This window comes from Abramis brama (genome assembly GCF_963993115.1).
Source record: "Abramis brama genome assembly, chromosome: 16".
In the NCBI taxonomy this organism is placed as follows: Eukaryota; Metazoa; Chordata; class Actinopteri; order Cypriniformes; family Leuciscidae; genus Abramis; species Abramis brama.
In genome coordinates this window covers 6373454-6392781 of record NC_139978.1, presented here as the reverse complement: position 1 = coordinate 6392781, position 19328 = coordinate 6373454, and the positions used below count along the sequence as shown (strand labels likewise).

The 19328-nt window shown below is 42.5% G+C and overlaps 1 protein-coding gene across 1 annotated transcript; it reads left to right on the top strand.

Moving 5' to 3' along the window:
* The first annotated feature begins 6001 nt into the window (after positions 1-6001).
* Positions 6002-18740, top strand: ido1 (indoleamine 2,3-dioxygenase 1). Its single transcript, XM_084086818.1, has 10 exons — positions 6002-6207; positions 7025-7120; positions 7948-8067; positions 8169-8287; positions 14349-14363; positions 14650-14749; positions 15056-15173; positions 15250-15301; positions 15385-15533; positions 16060-18740. Exons 1-10 carry the CDS (start codon positions 6115-6117, stop codon positions 16512-16514), a joined length of 1317 nt encoding a protein of 438 aa, XP_083942944.1. The 5' UTR covers positions 6002-6114; the 3' UTR covers positions 16515-18740.
* Positions 18741-19328: the final 588 nt, after the last annotated feature.

Below are 19328 nucleotides of genomic sequence, written 5' to 3'. Positions count from 1 at the left end.
CTACCAAACGCCTCGGTTACGACTATAACCTCGGTTCCCTGAAGAGGGAACGAGCGTTGCGTCGAGATTGACGCTATGGGGAACGCCTTGCGTGATGATGTCTTGAAGCACATGTAAAATCAGTCCAATGGTGTGGCGGAACGTCAGAGGCGGGTGACGTCAAGTACCAGGAAACTATAAAGCCTGCCCAAAAACAGAAAGCGAAAGCTTCGTAAAGTCTGAAGTAGTCGCTGACAGGCATGAAGGAGATATGGCAAGGTGACGCAACGCTCGTTCCCTCTTCAGGGAACCGAGGTTACAGTCGTAACCGAGGCGTTCCCTTTCAAGGGAACTCGCGTTGCGTCGAGATTGACGCTATGGGGAACGTCTATACCAACGCCACCATAGCTACAAATGTCTGTCCTGTGTGAATCGAGTGAGCAGCACTAGGATGACAAAACCTGAGACCCTGGAGTAGAGTCTAGATCCAAAGAGTAAAATCTGACGGAGGTGTGCGGTGAGGACCAGCCTGCCGCATCACAAACATCTTGAATGGAAACTCCTGATATAAGGGCCTTGGAGGCCGCCATACTCCTTGTAGAGTGAGACCGGACAGCCAAAGGAGAAGGCTGTCCGGCCGCCTCATAAGCAAGTGAAATGGCCTCAACCACCCACTTGCTCATCCTTTGCTTAGACACCGGGGACCCCTTATTCGGGGACCCAAAACACACGAACAACTGATCGGATTTACGCCACAGGGCAGCTCTGTGGACATAGGCGTCTAATGCCCGCACTGGGCAAAGCAAATTATTCGTCTCCTGGTCCGCATTTTGAAAGGGAGGAGGACAGAAGGCCTGCAGAACAATAGGTCTAGCCACATTAGTGGGGACCTTGGGGATATAACCCGGTCTTGGATGCAGAAATGCCTTGACCATACCGGGTGCAAACTCTAAACATGATGGGGCAACCGAAAGTGCTTGAAGATCCCTTATTCTCTTGAGAGAAGAAATGGTAAGAAGAAAGAGAGCTTTCAGAGTCAGAAACTTAGCCGGAACCTCCTCAATAGGCTCAAAAGGTGCCAGGGAAAGGCCTTGCAGAGCAATGGACAAATCCCAAGGAGGCACCCTAGAGCGAACTGCAGGCTTCAGCCTCAAAGTGCCACGAAGGAAACGAGATACCAAAGGGTCTTTCCCCACAGACATTCCACCCAAAGGAATGTGGTAAGCACCTATGGCCGCCATATAGACCTTTAAAGTGGACGGGGTCAGACCTGCAGTGAACCGCTCTTGCAGGAACTCCAGCACTGTACCAACTGGGCAGTTAACTGGGTCCAACCGACGGTCACCACACCATGAAGTGAATACTCTCCACTTCAGGGCATAAAGTTTCCTCGTGGAGGGAGCTCTGGACTGTAGAATGGTCTCTACAACCTCAGTTGAGAGACCTGACTCTATGAGCTGGGCCCCCTCAGAGGCCAAGCCCACAGCTTCCACAGTTCTGGTCGGGGGTGAAATATCGAGCCCTCCGCTTGGGACAGAAGGTCCCTCCTGACGGGTAGCTCCAGAGGAGGTCCGTCGAGGAGAGACACGAGATCGGGAAACCAAACTCTGCCCGGCCAGCGCGGGGCTACAAGAATTAGGTGAATCCGGTCCCTGCGAACTCTCTCCAGAACTCCCGGGAGCAGAGCAATTGGGGGAAAAGCGTATAGACATAGCCTCGGCCACGTCTGTACCATAGCATCGAGTCCGAGAGGAGCTGGATGCGTGAGGGAGAACCAAAGTGGACAGTGAGACGTCTCTCGAGACGCAAACAGATCCACTTGTGCTCGGCCAAACTCCCGCCATATCTGCTCCACCACCTCGGGGTGGAGCCTCCATTCCCCTGGCCTCAGCCTCTGTCTCGGCAGAATGTCTGCTCCTAAATTCTGGTCCCCAGGAATGTAAGCTGCTCTGAGCGACAACAGCTTGTCCTGGGACCACAAGAGGATATGGCGTGCCAACTTGCATAACGGGCGTGAGCGCAAACCCCCTTGATGATTTATGTAGGCGACTACCGATGTGTTGTCTATGTGAACTAAAACATGGTGTCCCCTGAGATCTGTGAGAAAATGCTTGAGAGCTAGAAATACAGCCAACATCTCCAGGCGGTTGATGTGCCATGATAGATGATGGTCTCTCCACAGACCCTGAGTTGAACGACCCTGAAGGATCGCTTCCCAACCCGTGAGGGAAGCATCCGTCGTTAGCATCTTGCGACGACAAGGAGCTCCCAGCACGGGACCCTGGGACAGGAACCAAGGTTTCTTCCACATAACCAGGGCACGTAAGCAACGCCGCGTGACCTTGATTTTGCGAAATGGGTTGCCCCTCGGGGAAAACCCCTTGGTCCTGAGCCACCACTGTAGGGGCCTCATGTGCAGTAGTCCAAAAGGTATCACGTTGGAAGCTGCTGCCATGAGACCCAACAGTCTCTGAAACTGTTTTACAGTGAGTGACTGGCCTAGCTTTACACTCTTTACAGCTGCAAGGATGGACTCTATGCGTGGCGGTGACAGGCGCGCCTGCATCAACACTGAATCCCAGACTACACCAAGAAAAGTGGTCCTCTGAAGTGGAGTGAGCACACTCTTTTTGGCGTTTAGCCGTAACCCCAACTCTTTCATATGTGCGAGAACGACATCTCGATGTCGAACCGCCAACTGATGCGACTGAGCTAGAATCAACCAATCGTCGATGTAATTCATGATGCGAATACCCTGAAGGCGCAGGGGTGCTAGAGCTGCATCCACGCATTTGGTGAAAGTGCGGGGTGATAAAGCCAGACCGAATGGAAGAACTCGATATTGGTAAGCTTTGCCCCCGAAAACAAACCTCAGGAACTTCCTGTAATAAGGACGGATGGAAACATGGAAATATGCGTCTTTGAGGTCTATCGTGACAAACCAGTCCTCGGACCTGATCTGTGGCACGATCTGTCTCAGTGTTAACATTTTGAACTTGAGCTGCATAACTGACTCGTTTAGAACTCGAAGATCCAGAATGGGACGCAATCCCCCGTCCTTTTTTGGAACTATGAAGTACCGACTGTAAAACCCGGTTTCCCTGTTGGAGGGAGGTACATATTCTATGGCCCCTTTCTCTAACAGAGTGTTCACTTCTTGTTCCATAACCAGAACCTGCTCGGGGTCCACCACTGTGGGTAGGACCCCCATAAACCGAGGTGGGCGAGACCCAAACTGTATTTGATACCCTTTTTCTACGGTCTGCAGGACCCAACGAGACACATTTGGCAGTAGTTTCCACGCTGTCAAAGACTCTACTAAGGGTACCAGCCTCTCGAGACTGGTTTCTGGATTTTGTTGTTGTTGAGTAGTTGGTCCGTCGCCCTGTAACGGCGCACCGGCAGGGAACGACCGAACGGACTGCTCTAATACCCTCCTCAGAGGGGCCGGGCATCCCGAGGCCACTACGTTTTCGGGTGGTCCTTGAGATATGTGCTCGGCGGAGACCGCTGCGCCCTGAAGCACCATAGGTGGCAGGGTTGGCAGAACGGTCCCCTGAGGGCACCGAAGAGAGACGGGCACCATAAAAGGAGGTGTTGACCGCTCTACTTCGGGGGAGACTACCCTCATTTTCCTGAGCCCTTGAGCGTCAGGGTTTCTTCCCCGCAGCCTTCTTAGCGATAATAACGGTCCGCAGATCCGTTCTACCCCTCGAAGGCTGCTGGGTTTGAGAGCGCCCTCCGTGTCCCCGTGATTTTTGTGGGGGAGCATGGGAGGAAACGCTCTGTTTTTGAGTGGCACGGTGTGATGCATGTGAGCTCATTTTGGATGCGTGAGGCTGCTCCCGCTCAGCAGCCTCTTGATAAGAGCGGCGGGGAAGGAGTTTTTGAAGGGCAGCTGCCTGCTTAGATGCTTCTTGAAACTTCTCAACAGCAGTAGTGACAGCATTACCAAAGAGACCTGATGTAGAAACAGGTGAATCCAAAAGAATATTTTTCTCTTTCTCTTTTATGTTACTGAGGTTGAGCCACAGATGCCTCTCAGTGGCCACCAGGGCTGCCATAGACCGCCCAATTGATTTAGCGGTCTCCTTGGTGGCTCTGAGAGACAAATCTGTGGCTCTACGAAGTTCACAAACAACCTCAGGACCAATCCCCCCGCCCTCATCTAGATCGCTCAATAATTCAGCTTGATAGGCTTGTAACAGTGACATGGTGTGAAGACACGCTGCAGCCTGACCAGAAGCGGAATAAGCCTTGCCCACCAGAGAAGATGTCACTCTGACGGGCTTAGTGGGCAGAGCTGGAGCCTTTAGGGAAGATGCCGTCGCTGGAGAGAGATAATTCGCAAGCGTCTCCTCCACCTTCGGCATTTCCCCATAACCATACTCTTTATAATTCGAAATGGAAGAGTAATTAGATGTTTGTGTTGTGTAAACTCTGTAGGAAACCGGTTTCTCCCACGATCTCGACACCTCGGTGTGGAGATCGGGGAAAAACGGCAGGCTCTTGCGCTGAGGCTGTGATCTAGTAGGCAGGAACCGTTCGTCGAGCTTACTTTTAGAACGAATGTCCTGCCTATCAGCTGGCCACTCAATACACAATCTCTCAACTGCTCTAGTCACCACCTCTAAGAGCTCTTCAAACGCGTGAGACTGAGGTGGCGAATCCTCAGACTCAGCATCAATACTGACAACATCCAGCTCCTCAGAACTGGATAGTTGCAATATTGGTGCCTCTATCGGGCGGAAGGAACCGCAACGCGTGCTTCCGAACCCCGAGAAGAGGCACTGGATCTATCAGGTGAAGGCTGAGATAGGGCTGGGCCCGTCTCAAACCCCGCTGATACATCCATTTGCAAACCCCAGGTCTGTGATCGGCGCCGTGCCTCGGCAGCGGCGGGACCAGAGCCCTGGGGAACGCGAGCCTGAGCGTCCTCACTAAAGAACGCCAGGCGGGATCGGAGCGTACGCAAAGGCAGCGCATCACAATGCTCACAGCCAGCACCCTCGAGTGCTGACTGGGCATGCTCCTCACCCAAACAAGCAACACATAAAACGTGTGTATCACCTCCCGTTAAATAACGCGGGCAGGGATGGACACACTGTTTAAACTGCTGCTTGCTCGCCATGACTTTATATATAGATATATATAGATATGATATAAAGACAAACAACACCAAATAACGAGACAGTTTTCACATAGAGCGCTACTGAAGACAGAGAAGCTTTCGCTTTCTGTTTTTGGGCAGGCTTTATAGTTTCCTGGTACGTGACGTCACCCGCCTCTGACGTTCCGCCACACCATTGGACTGATTTTACATGTGCTTCAAGACATCATCACGCAAGGCGTTCCCCATAGCGTCAATCTCGACGCAACGCGAGTTCCCTTGAAGGGAACTTGCATTATTGTCATTTCACAACACCACTGCTGCAAATACAACCAGTTAAACATTCTCTGTGCTTGTCTTCCTTAAAGGGATAGTTCACCCAAAAATGAAGATTAGCCCATGATTTACTCACCCTGAAGCCATCCTAGGTGTACATGACATTCTTCTTTCAGACGAATATAATCAGAGTTATATTAAAAAAATGCCCTGTCTCCTCCAATCTTTATAATGAGAGTGAATGGCTTTCACTCTCAAAACTTTCTCCATCCATTCACTCCCATTATAAAGCTTGGAAGAGCCAGGACATTTTTTAATATAAAGAAGAATGTCATATACACCTACACCTAGGATTGCTTCAGGGTGAGTAAATTATGGGCTAATTTTCATTTTTGGGTGAACTAACCCTTTAAGTGTACCTACTCATAATATTAACTCTCAACCTATAACTTTCTGAATTTGAATTATTATTATTATTTTTTTGCTTGAAATGGCACAATGCAATTACAGAATTACCCTTGTATTACAGGTTATGATGACGTTATGGCACTTTAGTGGTTTTGAACACATGCATTATCATTTGATTTCTGAAAAGGGAAGTGGGGAAAGTTCATTGTTAACGGTAGAAGAGAGAGAGAGAGAGAGAGAGAGAGAGAGAGAGAGAGCTATAGAGCTATAGAGCACAGTAAGTGGCATTTGCCTGACACTTGCTAAACAGAGAGTCAATCACTAGTATTGTAATAAACATTATGGGCACTGAAGTGAAAAACACAGAGACACTACTGTCTTTGAGAAAGTTTCACATCTCTGAGGATTGTGGGTTTATTCTTCCTGAGCCTCTGGTAGGTCATTACACTTTTTATTAGCTGTAACTATTTTTTTTTTGTTATTTGTTTTTGGATATTGTAACATTGTAGTAAGAATGTACTATATTTGTGTGTTTTATGCTGTGTGGTATTTAGGGAAATGAACTGGCTAAAAATATGTATATTTATGACAAGGAAACAATTGATTGTTCTCAGGTACAAAGTCACAGTTTGTTTCATTACCTGATATAGTCCAAGTATTGGGAATGTTTTTAACAAACTATTAATTTGCATTCATATTAAGATACAGTAAGACTGATTACTTGCATATAAAAGCATTAGACTTTGACACACTATTTGCTTTCAGAATGACCTTTATCTATTTGCTTTAATGGTAAATAGGTTAATACAAAACTTTGCACATTTCAAAGACAGTGCTCTTACAGAAAACTAAGTAGATCAAATTAGTAAGCTGACTTCAATAATTGATTTCAAGTGCAGATAATTTTTTAGCTGTATCTTTGAATCATTAACTTTGACACGTTTAGTATCTGGGATTATGTATCTCTTTCAATGATTGGTGTAAAACATCAAAATCACCTCAAGGTACACCTTTGGACTGTGCAATCAGCCATATTCAACTCTTTTTGACTGAGAAAAAGCATAAATGTATGGTATATTTTACGGATATATGTCATAAGTCATAATAACATGATTTGAATGAAAAGTAGGATTTCTATATATCAAAACACATTTGCATTGCAGTAAATTTAATGAAAATGAATCATGAACATATATTATGTTACATACTGTGTTATGGACATAACCTATACACATCTACACTGTGTTTCAGACAGACCTGCCGGTGTACTACAAGCCCTGGATGGACATTGCCAGAAATGTGCCAGAACTCATCTCTTCTCATTCTTTGCGCCTCAGAATTCATGATGTATGATCTTTCATACGAAGTACACAATAGTGAAAGTGTCTTAACTACAAAAATGAAAAAAAATTCATCAATTTAATATTTTGCTTTTCAATTCACTATTTTGTGCTTCAGGGACCATATATTAAGTATATAATAGATTGTTTCATTAAACGGTTTCTGTTTACTTCCATTTTCCTTTCTGCCTGTCTTTCATTTTCTTTTCTTTAGAGGAAATTCCTTGGCTTTATGGGGATTTCAGTGTTTATCCCTTTCAGGCCCAAATTATGTTTCAGTGACATAAAAATAACCCTTTTTATGATATCGTTTTTTTATTATAAATGATAGGCCTAATTGTTCACAATTAAAATGTAGGCTAATTTATTATATTTACAATCATTTATTTGTTATTTTAACTAATATTATTTCTAATTGTTTCTGAACTGCTGCACTATCCAGATAAGTAATTATAGTAATTTTCCAAGAAATTAGATAATTATTAATTTTCATTTTCATTAATGAAGCAGGTTAAGCTCTGTGGTTATACCTGTAAAAAGTTAAACTATGTAAGACTAATGTCACCTTTCAGCTTAATTTTAAAACAAACTATTATTTTTTAAACATAAATCACTCTAATAGCTAGAATTCTGCCATATTTTTCTGCTGTATGTCACTGACAGTGACAGTCACATGACACCATGCTTCATTTAAACAACAACAGTGTGGTATTTTGCAACCAATCTATTAAACTTTTGTAATTTAGGTATCAAGTGAGGGGAAAAAACTAATAAGGCCTAATAATCCAATAATGATTGTTCTGTGATTGTTTTTTATGCGTTATCCTATCTCAGATGCCTCTTTTGGAGACTCATTTGTTGCAGAGCTATCGTGAGCTGCGTTTGGCCCATCTGGCTTTGGGCACGATGACTATGGGTTACGTATGGCAGGAGGGAGAGAGAGAAACAGTAAAAGTACAACAATGATTTTATATGCAGTTCAGACCACTAATAAGACTGAACCACAGTCCGACTGTCTGACTATTGACTATTTACTGTATGTCATGAATTTCCAGGTGCTTCCGCAGAATCTGTCGGTGCCGTTCTGTGAGGTGTCTCGGAGACTGGGTCTGCCCCCAGTTCTCATCCACGCGGACACAGTCCTTGCCAACTGGAAGAAAACAGACCCAGATGGGTAAACTCACTGATCCATATGTAAAAATACTGTTACCCTGCACTGTTTTAACAAATATTTTGTTTGCAGTGTATGTGTGTGTTCACTACTGTTTCTAATATGTGTGTGCACTAACTTGGATGGGTTAAATGCAGAGGACAAATTCCGAGTATGGGTTGCCATACTTGGCCTTCACGTCACGCCACTTTTCGCTTTCATTTTATTTAAGTTTAGGTGGAAATAATTATCATTTAATTAGGGTCTTCAGTATACAGTGAGGAAAATAAGTATTTGAACACCCTGCTATTTCGCAAGTTCTCCCACTTAGAAATCATGGAGGGGTCTGAAATTGTCATCGTAGGTGCATGTCCACTGTGAGAGACATAATCTAAAAAAAAAAATCCAGAAATCACAATGTATGATTTTTTAACTATTTATTTGTATGATACAGCTGCAAATAAGTATTTGAACACCTGAGAAAATCAATGTTAATATTTGGTACAGTAGCCTTTGTTTGCAATTACAGAGGTCAAACGTTTCCTGTAGTTTTTCACCAGGTTTGCACACACTGCAGGAGGGATTTTGGCCCACTCCTCCACACAGATCTTCTCTAGATCAGTCAGGTTTCTGGGCTGTCGCTGAGAAACACGGAGTTTGAGCTCCCTCCAAAGATTCTCTATTGGGTTTAGGTCTGGAGACTGGCTAGGCCATGCCAGAACCTTGATATGCTTCTTACAGAGCCACTCCTTGGTTATCAAAATCTCGCAATACATGGCCCCGGTCATCCTCTCCTTAATACAGTGCAGTCGCCCTGTCCCATGTGCAGAAAAACACCCCAAAGCATGATGCTACCACCCCCATGCTTCACAGTAGGGATGGTGTTCTTGGGATGGTACTCATCATTCTTCTTCCTCCAAACACGTTTAGTGGAATTATGACCAAAAAGTTCTATTTTGGTCTCATCTGACCACATGACTTTCTCCCATGACTCCTCTGGATCATCCAAATGGTCATTGGCAAACTTAAGACAGGCCTTGACATGTGCTGGTTTAAGCAGGGGAACCTTCCGTGCCATGCATGATTTCAAACCATGACGTCTTAGTGTATTACCAACAGTAACCTTGGAAACGGTGGTCCCAGCTCTTTTCAGGTCATTGACCAGCTCCTCCCGTATAGTTCTGGGCTGATTTCTCACCTTTCTTAGGATCATTGAGACCCCACGAGGTGAGATCTTGCATGGAGCCCCAGTCCGAGGAAGATTGACAGTCATGTTTAGCTTCTTCCATTTTCTAATGATTGCTCCAACAGTGGACCTTTTTTCACCAAGCTGCTTGGCAATTTCCCCGTGGCCCTTTCCAGCCTTGTGGAGGTGTACAATTTTGTCTCTAGTGTCTTTGGACAGCTCTTTGGTCTTGGCCATGTTAGTAGTTGGATTCTTACTGATTGTATGGGGTGGACAGGTGTCTTTATGCAGCTAACGACCTCAAACAGGTGCATCTAATAATAAATGGAGTGGAGGTGGACATTTTAAAGGCAGACTAACAGGTCTTTGAGGGTCAGAATTCTAGCTGATAGACAGGTGTTCAAATACTTATTTGCAGCTGTATCATACAAATAAATAGTTAAAAAATCATATATTGTGATTTCTGGATTTTTTTTTTTAGATTATGTCTCACAGTGGACATGCACCTACGATGACAATTTCAGACCCCTCCATGATTTCCAAGTGGGAGAACTTGCAAAATAGCAGGGTGTTCAAATGTACAAATTTCCTCACTGTAGTTAGCATTCCTATTCATCTCAATTTAAGATGTTTGTAAGTTGCCATTTAAGAGCTGCCATTGAGGGCTCTCAGTTCTTGACACAATTGTTTTGACCCTATCTCGAGTGATTGAAACTGTAGTTAAAACATCTACCAGCAGGGGCTAACCCTCATGGGGGGCTTTAATAGAATTTACTTAAAAGGATAGTTCACCGAAAAACGAAAATTCTGTCAATAATTTCTCACCCTCATGTATTTACAAACCCGAAAAACTTTCGTTCATCTTCAGAACACAAATGAAGATCTTTTTGATGAAATTTGAGATATTTCTGTCTCTCAATTGACAGTCCACTCAACTACCACTTTGACACTTCAGAAAGTTCATAAAGAGATCGTAAAATTAATCCATATAGGAATAGCACTGGTTCTTGCAGAAGCTCAAACGTGCTGCGTAAGAGACTCGGTCGCTATATATGATGAACAGATTCAATTTAGGCTTTTATTCACATAAACTTTGATCAGCGAACATAAACAGAAGCTCAACCGTACTTGCATACCCACGAGACTGTGCTCTACTCCCCCCCCTCCCCCTCCTCCGGGGAGACCGAACACGGTAATTAATAAAAAAAATTATTGGTCCGGTTCCCACAACGCGCTGCCATCTGGCCCTGCACCAGCTGGGCGATCTTCTCCGCGGTGCCTGGCGGTGGCGCTGGATAGCCCTCGGTGGACGGCACGAGGCTCCTCTGCCGCCTGTTGGACGGCGATGGCTCCTCCGGATACGGGCAGATGGCAGGAATCCCCCGTTCCCTGCTCCTCCCCATCATGGCGGACGACAGCAGGCTCCGGCCCACAGCGAACGGCGGCGACTCCTCCTCTCCCTCACGGACGGCAGCCGTCCCTCCAGCACCCAGGCGGCCAGCAGCGAGCTCGACCGTCCCCCCGGCAACTCACTCCAGCGCACCGCCTCGAGCGTCCATGGCGACGGACTCTGCTCACCATGCTCGATGGCACCGCGGATTACCCACAGCGGCGAGGGCTCTTTGACAGTGCGTTCCTCCTTCTTCCCGGGTTTCGGCACCAGTGTAACGAAGTTCAGATGTTACGGGAAGAAGGAGGCGGGAACCGGCGAACATTCAACATTTTAATGATAAAAATAAACCAAATACAAAATGAAAGTAAAAGACAGAAACACAAAACAGAAACAAAACACAACATAAATTCAGGCCTGTCCTCTCTCCCTCTTCACTGTCGTCGCTCCTCCTTTATGCTTCCGCTCCTCCGTGAGAGATTTGAGACCGGTGCGTCTCGCAGGTGTCGCTCATCAGAGTAATCACGCCACCGGCCTCATGCCGCTCTCTCACGGCCCTCGGCCTCGTCCTGCTCTCCACAGCACCCCTGATTGGTTTTCACACGTCAAGCGAACATGCTTGAGCTTCCATTTACCACAACTGATGTGTGAGTTGATGAATGTTTATATGTGTCATAAACTGATGTGGTAGTTCACGGAAGGAAGACGACTAGGATCAAATATAAACTTGTTTATTGAACACAAAGAGAATACATAGATGAAGGCATATAGCCCGTAACAAACTACTCACATGAGACGAGAACCGAAAATGACCTGAATGAGACGGAGTATAAAATCACAGGGAATTTAAAGACAGACAGCTGAACATAATCAATGAGACTAACTAGAAGGTAATTAAGACTAAACTGAAGCACACGAAACAAACACACAGGAATGAAATAAACAGAGGCGGACAGAGTACACAGCTTCATTACTTGAGTAAAAGTACAGATACCCCTTGCAAAATTTTACTCAAGTACAAGTAAAAGTACTACAGTCAGATGTCTACTTAAGTAAAAATACTAAAGTACTTGTTTTTTAAAGTACTTGAGTATCAAGAGTACAAGAGTACATTTTCTAAATATTGCATTACTACTGCCACAGTGCTTACATTAACACTTGAAGCGAAAACTATCATTAACTTGTTCAGAAAATTGAAATAGTCTGGCGAGGTGGGGCACGGCTTGGCACATTCCCGGGATGCGATATTTTTTTTCCCAGGATGGTAGGGGAAGACTCATGAATATTCATTAGGGAAGTCATCCCTAATTGGTCTGATGACCTACCCCTAACCCCAGCCCTAAACCTACCCGTCACTGGGGGTCTTATGACCTCCCTAATCCCGCCCCTAAACTTACCCGTCACTGGGGTTAAGACCAATCAGGGATGACATCCCTAATGAATATTCATCAGTCTTCCCCTACCATCTTGGAAAAAAAAAATATCGCTCCCGGGATGGACCTGCTGCATCTTCATCCATTGTTTCATCCATGGTTTCGTCTGTTATCTAAATCTGACCATGGAGTTGACTTTGGCGGAAAGCTGAAGGTGATTGCTGATAGGCTGTCCCAATCAGTGGCGCCTGCACAATCCAATCACATTTAAGAGGGAAACAACAAATTGAGGGTTTCCGAGATGTTTCTTTTTTCCTTTTTTTTTTTTTTTAGAAGAAGTAACGGGTACTCACGGTTATGGATAGACATGTAGTGGAGTAAAGAGTACAATATTTGCCTCTCAAATGTACTTGAGTAAAGTCATGACGAGTACTCCCCAAAAATGATACTCGAGTAAAGTACAGATCCCTCAAAATTGTACTTAAGTACTGTACTCAAGTAAATGTACTCTGTTACTGTCCGGCTCTGGAAATGAACACCAAACACAACATAACCCTGACAATACATGAATAAAAGCTTAAATTAAATCTGTTCATCGAAGCAATCATGTCTCATTCATATTCATACAGATTAGTTTTACAATCTCTTTCTGAACTTTCTGAAGCGTCAAAGTGGTAGTTGTGTAGACTGTCAAAGGAGGGACAAATCAGTCAGATTAAAATTTTAATTTTTATTAAAACATCTCACAGGTTTGAAACGACATGACGGTGAGTAAATGATGACAGAATTTTCCTTTTTGGGTGAACTAGTCCTTTAAAATGTGAACTAAATGCAGTGTTTTTTGGAATTAATTGCATGCTATTTACATTTAAATGAAATTTATGAAATTATAGTTTTAATTTATATTACATGCAATTAGCTGAACTTGAGTGCTTTTTTGATCCACGTAAGTAGAATGTAATTAAATTCAATATGATTTCACAATTACTTCTATTGTCGTGAAATACAAAGTATACTACATTGACAAGCATTTAGTAGAAAATATACTTTAAAATAAAATATACTAATTTCCATTGAAACTTGAATGTCATGTATTTAAAGTAATTACATATTTGTAATGATGACGTTGCACTTTTGTTTGATTAAAATATATGAACTTCATTTGATCAAATAATAAACTATTTATTATTAATAAACTAACAGTGCCAGGTTCCGAACTAAACTGCCAGTGTGAAAGCACCCTCAACAAACCCCTAGCCAGTTCAGATATTTCATGTGTTCTTGCTCAAGCACACCTGGTGAAACTAATGAAGCCCTTGATTAGTTGCATCAGGTGTGCTTGAGACAACACCTGTTTTGCAGATTTGTGCTGTTGTGAGGGGTTCTATTCAGGGGGGTTAATCATTTTGAGACTGCAGAAGACATCAAAAGTTGCATTTTCAGTTTAATTTGGGGAAAGCACTTCAAACATTTGTTTTGTTGATCTATTTAAAAAAAAAAAATTGTTTGATTTGTTCATTGCAAACAGCTGAAAGTCTGTAAATTTTGCCAATATGTGTAACTTCACTTGTAGGCAAATTTATACTTTTACTTTTTCTGCAGTATGTGTACTGTGCACAGTGTGGACATTTTCAGAATACATTGAATGACCAAGTGTACTACCAAGGGGTCAGTGTTTGGTTTGTTAGCATGAATACTACTGTAAGCTCCTGTTGGTAGATGTCATAACTACTACAATTGCGCTAAAATAGTCTTTATTTTTGCCACACCTTTCCACTGACAAAAGTAGCATTGTTTTCTGACAAGATAATATAAAGTTGTAATCAATTTCATTATAATAGATATTATGTTAATGTTTCACCAATTGTAGTTAAAAACTTTAATTCATGAATCTGATATTGTTATTACTGTGATGTGATTCAGGTTCACTTCTGAGTCAACTTGAAATTAAATTGCAATATCTGAGTGAATGTAAGAAACCTGTTAAATGCTCTTTTTGTAGTAAAAGCAAAAGAAAAGAAAAAAGATTTACATACAGCATATATTTAGACAAATCAGCTATGTTTCAGATGTGACATATGCATTATAAATTGTACATTTTTTTTTCATGCACAACTGGACACTGATTGTTCCCAGACCTTTTTCCATGGAGTAAGTATTGTGTTGAATTAACAGAAATGTGTGTTAAGTGTTATTGATGTTTAGAACCAGCAGAGGGAGCCATCTTATTATGTACAGTGTGGAATATGTAAATGTGCTCTATGTGTATTCAGATCCTCTATGTAGCATTTCCCTTACAATACATTTACCTCGAGAATTAGACACCACCGTGATAACATGTAAAAAAAAAAAAAAAATTAAATCTTTGCAATACTTTGATGTTGATGTAGTTTATGGCTAGTGCTGTTCTGAAGTGACTGTTCTTGTGTCCTGTAAGCAACCTGGAGTTGTTGTTGACTTTGCCTGGAGGGGAAAGTGTAAGAGGGTTTTTTCTGGTCACACTTCTGGTGGAGCTGGCGGCTGTTCCTGGCCTGAAGGTCTGACACTCTTACAAATGCCACAGAGCACTGAGATACAGAAGCCATGATAGTAAATCATTCATATTGATACACTATGGTAGTATTTGTTGAACAACCTTGGAGTGCAAATACCATGGTATGTGATTATGAACTTCGGAAACAATTCTCCCTCAGAAATTGCTATTGCTAGAAAAGTATCCTCTTGTAAAATACTCCAATCATCCTTGTTTTATTTACAAATTTGAAAAATCACGGCACTCATTCTGTATTACCATCTGATAACATTACTGTACCATGGTAATGCTGCTTTTTTTTTTTTTACAGTCTATCCTTGATGTCATCAACGGTGTCCATTATAATGATGTTTCTATGGTCACCAAAGCTCTGGATGTTGTCAGTCAGGCCATAGACAGCATGAAACATGCTCTTAAACTAATGCATGGTAATACTTTTTAAGGTGATAAATGACCTCTATACATTGATTCAAGTGGTTGTAATACTAATTGTGACCGTTTCAGAATATGTAGATCCCAGCATATTCTACGGAATTATGAGGATCTTTCTGTCTGGGTAAGTCACACTGTTGGTTTCACAGCTTTTTTTTGAGTTTTTCTGAATCTATGAAACTTTACTCTCCTTAATGTGGGTTTTAGATGGAAAGATAACCCATTAATGCCAGAAGGTCTCGTTTACGAGGGAGTTCATGAGAAGCCAATGGAGTTTTCGGGAGGCAGTGCAGCACAAAGTAGTATCTTACACTGCTTTGATGAGCTGCTGGGAGTCCAACATGAAGGCAACAGTGGTAAGATAATCATCAGTTATTCTGCTCACGGTTAATAATAATAATAATAATATTAATATTGTATTAAATTATTCAAAGATGACCGTAAAGAATCCAGAATTTTTTGTTAGCATGGTTTCCACAGAAATCTTAAGCAACACAACAGTTTTCATCATTGATAATAATAAATGGTTCTGGAGCAGCAAATCAGCATATTACAATGATTTCTGACACTGAAGACTGGAGTAATGATGCTGAAAATTTAAAGTATATTAAAATAGAAAAAAAGTTATTTTAATTATAAATAACATTTCACAATTTAACAATTTTACTGTATTTTTGGTCAATTAAACACAGACTAATGTTAAAAAACATTAAAAATTTTACAACCCCCAAAATTTTGAAGGCTTATATAAATAGGCCTATATAAAATGCAAAGATAATTTATTAAATGTCAGATGAAAATAAAAGACAAATGCAATTTATAGAACACTTTTTGCATTTGTATTGAAAATTTTGTTTCGCTCTGTCAATACTGTTCAAACAGGGGCCTTCCTGATAAGAATGAGGGACTACATGCCACCCTCCCATAAGCGTTTCATTGAAGACATCTCTAGTCGCCCGTCCCTGCGCGACTTTGTGCTCAAGCAAGCGGATGAGCGCCTAACCCACACATTTGAACAATGTGTGGCCCGGTTGGTGGACTTTCGGAATTGCCACATCAACATTGTCACCCGTTACATCACTATACCGGCGTCCCGTGCCAAACAGCTCCGTGAAAACAAGCAGGGTTTGACCAAAGAGCTCAACGCAATCAGGAAAGCGCCAACAGCGCTGGAGGAAAGAGGGACTGGAGGTTCAGGGATTATGGGCTTTCTGAAGACTGTGCGTAATGAAACTAAAGACAGCTACATCTCACAGTCTACTAATGGGAACCAAGTCTTACCAGATGCACCGATGACAGCGATACAGAATGCTGCATCTGAGCTCAAAATAGAATGAAAATAGCAACAAAGTATCTTTGAATGGTGCACTTTTAAAGGTGCTCTAAGCGATGTCACACGTTTTTTAGGCCAAAACATTTTTTGTCACATACAGCAAACATCTCCTCACTATCCGTTAGCTGCCTGTCCCCTGAACACACTGTAAAAACACGCGATCTCTGTAGACAGCCCAGGCTCCACAAACAACAAGAAAAACAAACTGGCCCAGCCTGGACCACGAAACATAACAAACAGTGTTCCAGCCAATAACCGACAAGAATGATTTGGGGGTGAGGGTTGGGGGTTTAGTGCACGTGCACATGAAGTGGGGTGTGGGGAGTGGAGGAGAGAGAAGCATGAAGAGGGAAGTTGGCTAGAGGAGAGATGTCCTAGACAACGACAACGACTAACGTTAAAAATGTATATTCTTGAGAATTTTGATATGGCCGACACACAACCAAAGAGACCACGTTCTGATGAACAAATAACAAAGAAGAGGGAAAAGGAGAAGGAAAGCGCAAAGTCCCGAATTTACATCGGAAAAGCATTCGAAAGGTGGCGAGAACTCTGCCGGCAGAAGGGCTTCCAATCCGAAATTCAGGTGGCTCTGTTTTTGCTGGACAGGTTAAATCCAGTTTGGTTTTTCTAAATGGTTAATGACTATTTCAGGAAGCACGGAAGGGAGGGGGAGGGGACGGGATGAGGAGGAGGAAGGGTCGAGCTAGCCTCCATTTTGTTTGACAATACTTTGAACGTCAACAAGAAGTGACTTCACCCAACATCACTTAGAGCACCTTTAAATTAAGTGTTGTACATATGGCTGCAGTTCAGAAATGAATGTCTGGAGAGTGGTGCTAAAAGGTTGATGCTTTGCCAAGTTAGAAAACAACGTACAGTGCCACTTACACTAAACCCTACTCTAACCTAACCGATAGTGTTAGAAAAGCTAACATTACATAAAAACATCAGCTGTGTCCGAAATTGCCCCTATACCCTTAAAAAGGGTACTATTTGAGACAACATTCATTTTTAGTGGTGTTCGAAACCATCGTGGATGTTATCGAGTACACTCATTCAATCCCACAATGCACCGCAATATCGAGTGTACAACCGCTGTATCCTCGACGGCTGGAGAATATCCATAATCCTCTCTGAAGGTCGTGCCCAATGAATTCCCACGTCTGACCAGAAAATGGTGCCGCAGCTAAATCATCCATCCATCTTTTTTCCAAACTTCTGGTCCAATGTGGCTAAAGTGTAATATCATACAGGTTGATTATTAAAGGGGTCCTACTATTATAAAGCTTGGAAGAGCCCGGACATTTTTTTAAAGGGGTCCTATGATGAAGTCTTAATTTTGTTTTTGGGGTGTACTAGAATATGTTTTCATGCTTGATTGTTTAAAAAACATATTTTTCACATTTTACATTATTACAGCTTCTCTCTCCCCAGTCTGGTTGAATGCGGCGTTTCGAAAATACGATATGTATTGTGATTGGTTAGCTGGACCAAGTGTGTTGTGATTGGCAGCACTTAGCGTGTGTTTGGGAGATGTCAAGCCCCTTCATATGCTCTACTCAGATGTAAATATTAACTATGTCGTCAATTTCAAACCATTTCGAGCCCGATTCAGACCCTGACAATGTTGACGAACAAGAGGATCATGCAGAACGGATTTCAAGCAGGGACTTTGCAAGCATGGACATAAGTCCAGGCCTGTTCCTCTCTTGATCTTCACTGTCGTTGCTCCTCTTTTATGCTTCCGCTCCTCCGTGAGAGATACGAGACCGGTGCGTTGCACAGATAAGGTTTATACATGCTAGTTCTGTTAAGATAAATCTTTTCATCTTACAACTGAAGCTTACCGTTTGCGAAGTTTCAAATGGTTTTTAAACAGCAAGCACAAACTATGCAAAAGCGGCAGCCCTTCCGGTACACTCAGTGTCCGAATCCACTCACTCGTTTTCATTCACTCCTTGAACTATATTAGTGGACAAATGTAGGGAATAGTGAATGAGGGTATGGGGGGCAATTTAGAACACAGCCATCAATTTTTGCTGAAGCAATTATACCTTTTGCTGTTTCATGGTTTTATGGGACTAATAGTCTCTGAGGACTCTCAGGGCTTGATGCTTAATTTTTCCCAAGGAGCACATGTGCTTTGGAGCACATTAAAAACTTTATGGCCGCAATGAAAATTTGTCAAATAATGTGTTTTTCCTTAATAAAGGCATATAAGAAGACATTTATAAACAAAATGACTTAATTTATTAGAATACAAAATGTACACTAGGTTTTAAAATATTTCTTCAAACTGTAATATGAAATGAAATGTTCTTTCCTTCCAGTTATGCGGCAGCCCAGACAACATCTACAAGAGTTCACATCACTTTAAATGCCAGACACTAATTATTGTGCAACCAAAATACTAGAAATTGACCGATATTGATTTTTCTTTTCTAACCAATACCAATTATTTGCATGTTTATGTGCCTGATAACCCATATATAGAACTGATATTTTTTTGTTTTATTTCTGTTTTTGACAATTATTTCACCTTTGAACACCGTTGTTAACTCATCTTACCTCAGACACAATGCTTTAATGGCAGTCTTATGCGCAATTCTGAAATCCCCACAACATGGTGCCATTTATTGGTCAATCTGATATTACAAAACCAATACGCTAAATTATCCAATTTGACAGAGTGTGTTAAAGATATAAAAGATTGGATGACGCACAATTTTCTTTTATTAAATCCAGACAAGACAGAGGTACTAATCATCGGTTTAAAAAAACGCCACAAAACGCCTCACACTACAACTTTAACATA

Excerpts from the sequence above, each read along its gene's own strand:
- ido1 (XM_084086818.1), top strand. The coding sequence starts at position 6,115 with ATGGGCACTGAAGTGAAAAACACAGAGACACTACTGTCTTTGAGAAAG. Across the intron at positions 14,750-15,055 it reads CGGCTGTTCCTGGCCTGAAG|TCTATCCTTGATGTCATCAA; the intron begins GTCTGACACTCT and ends TTTTTTTTACAG. Across the intron at positions 15,534-16,059 it reads CCAACATGAAGGCAACAGTG|GGGCCTTCCTGATAAGAATG; the intron begins GTAAGATAATCA and ends CTGTTCAAACAG.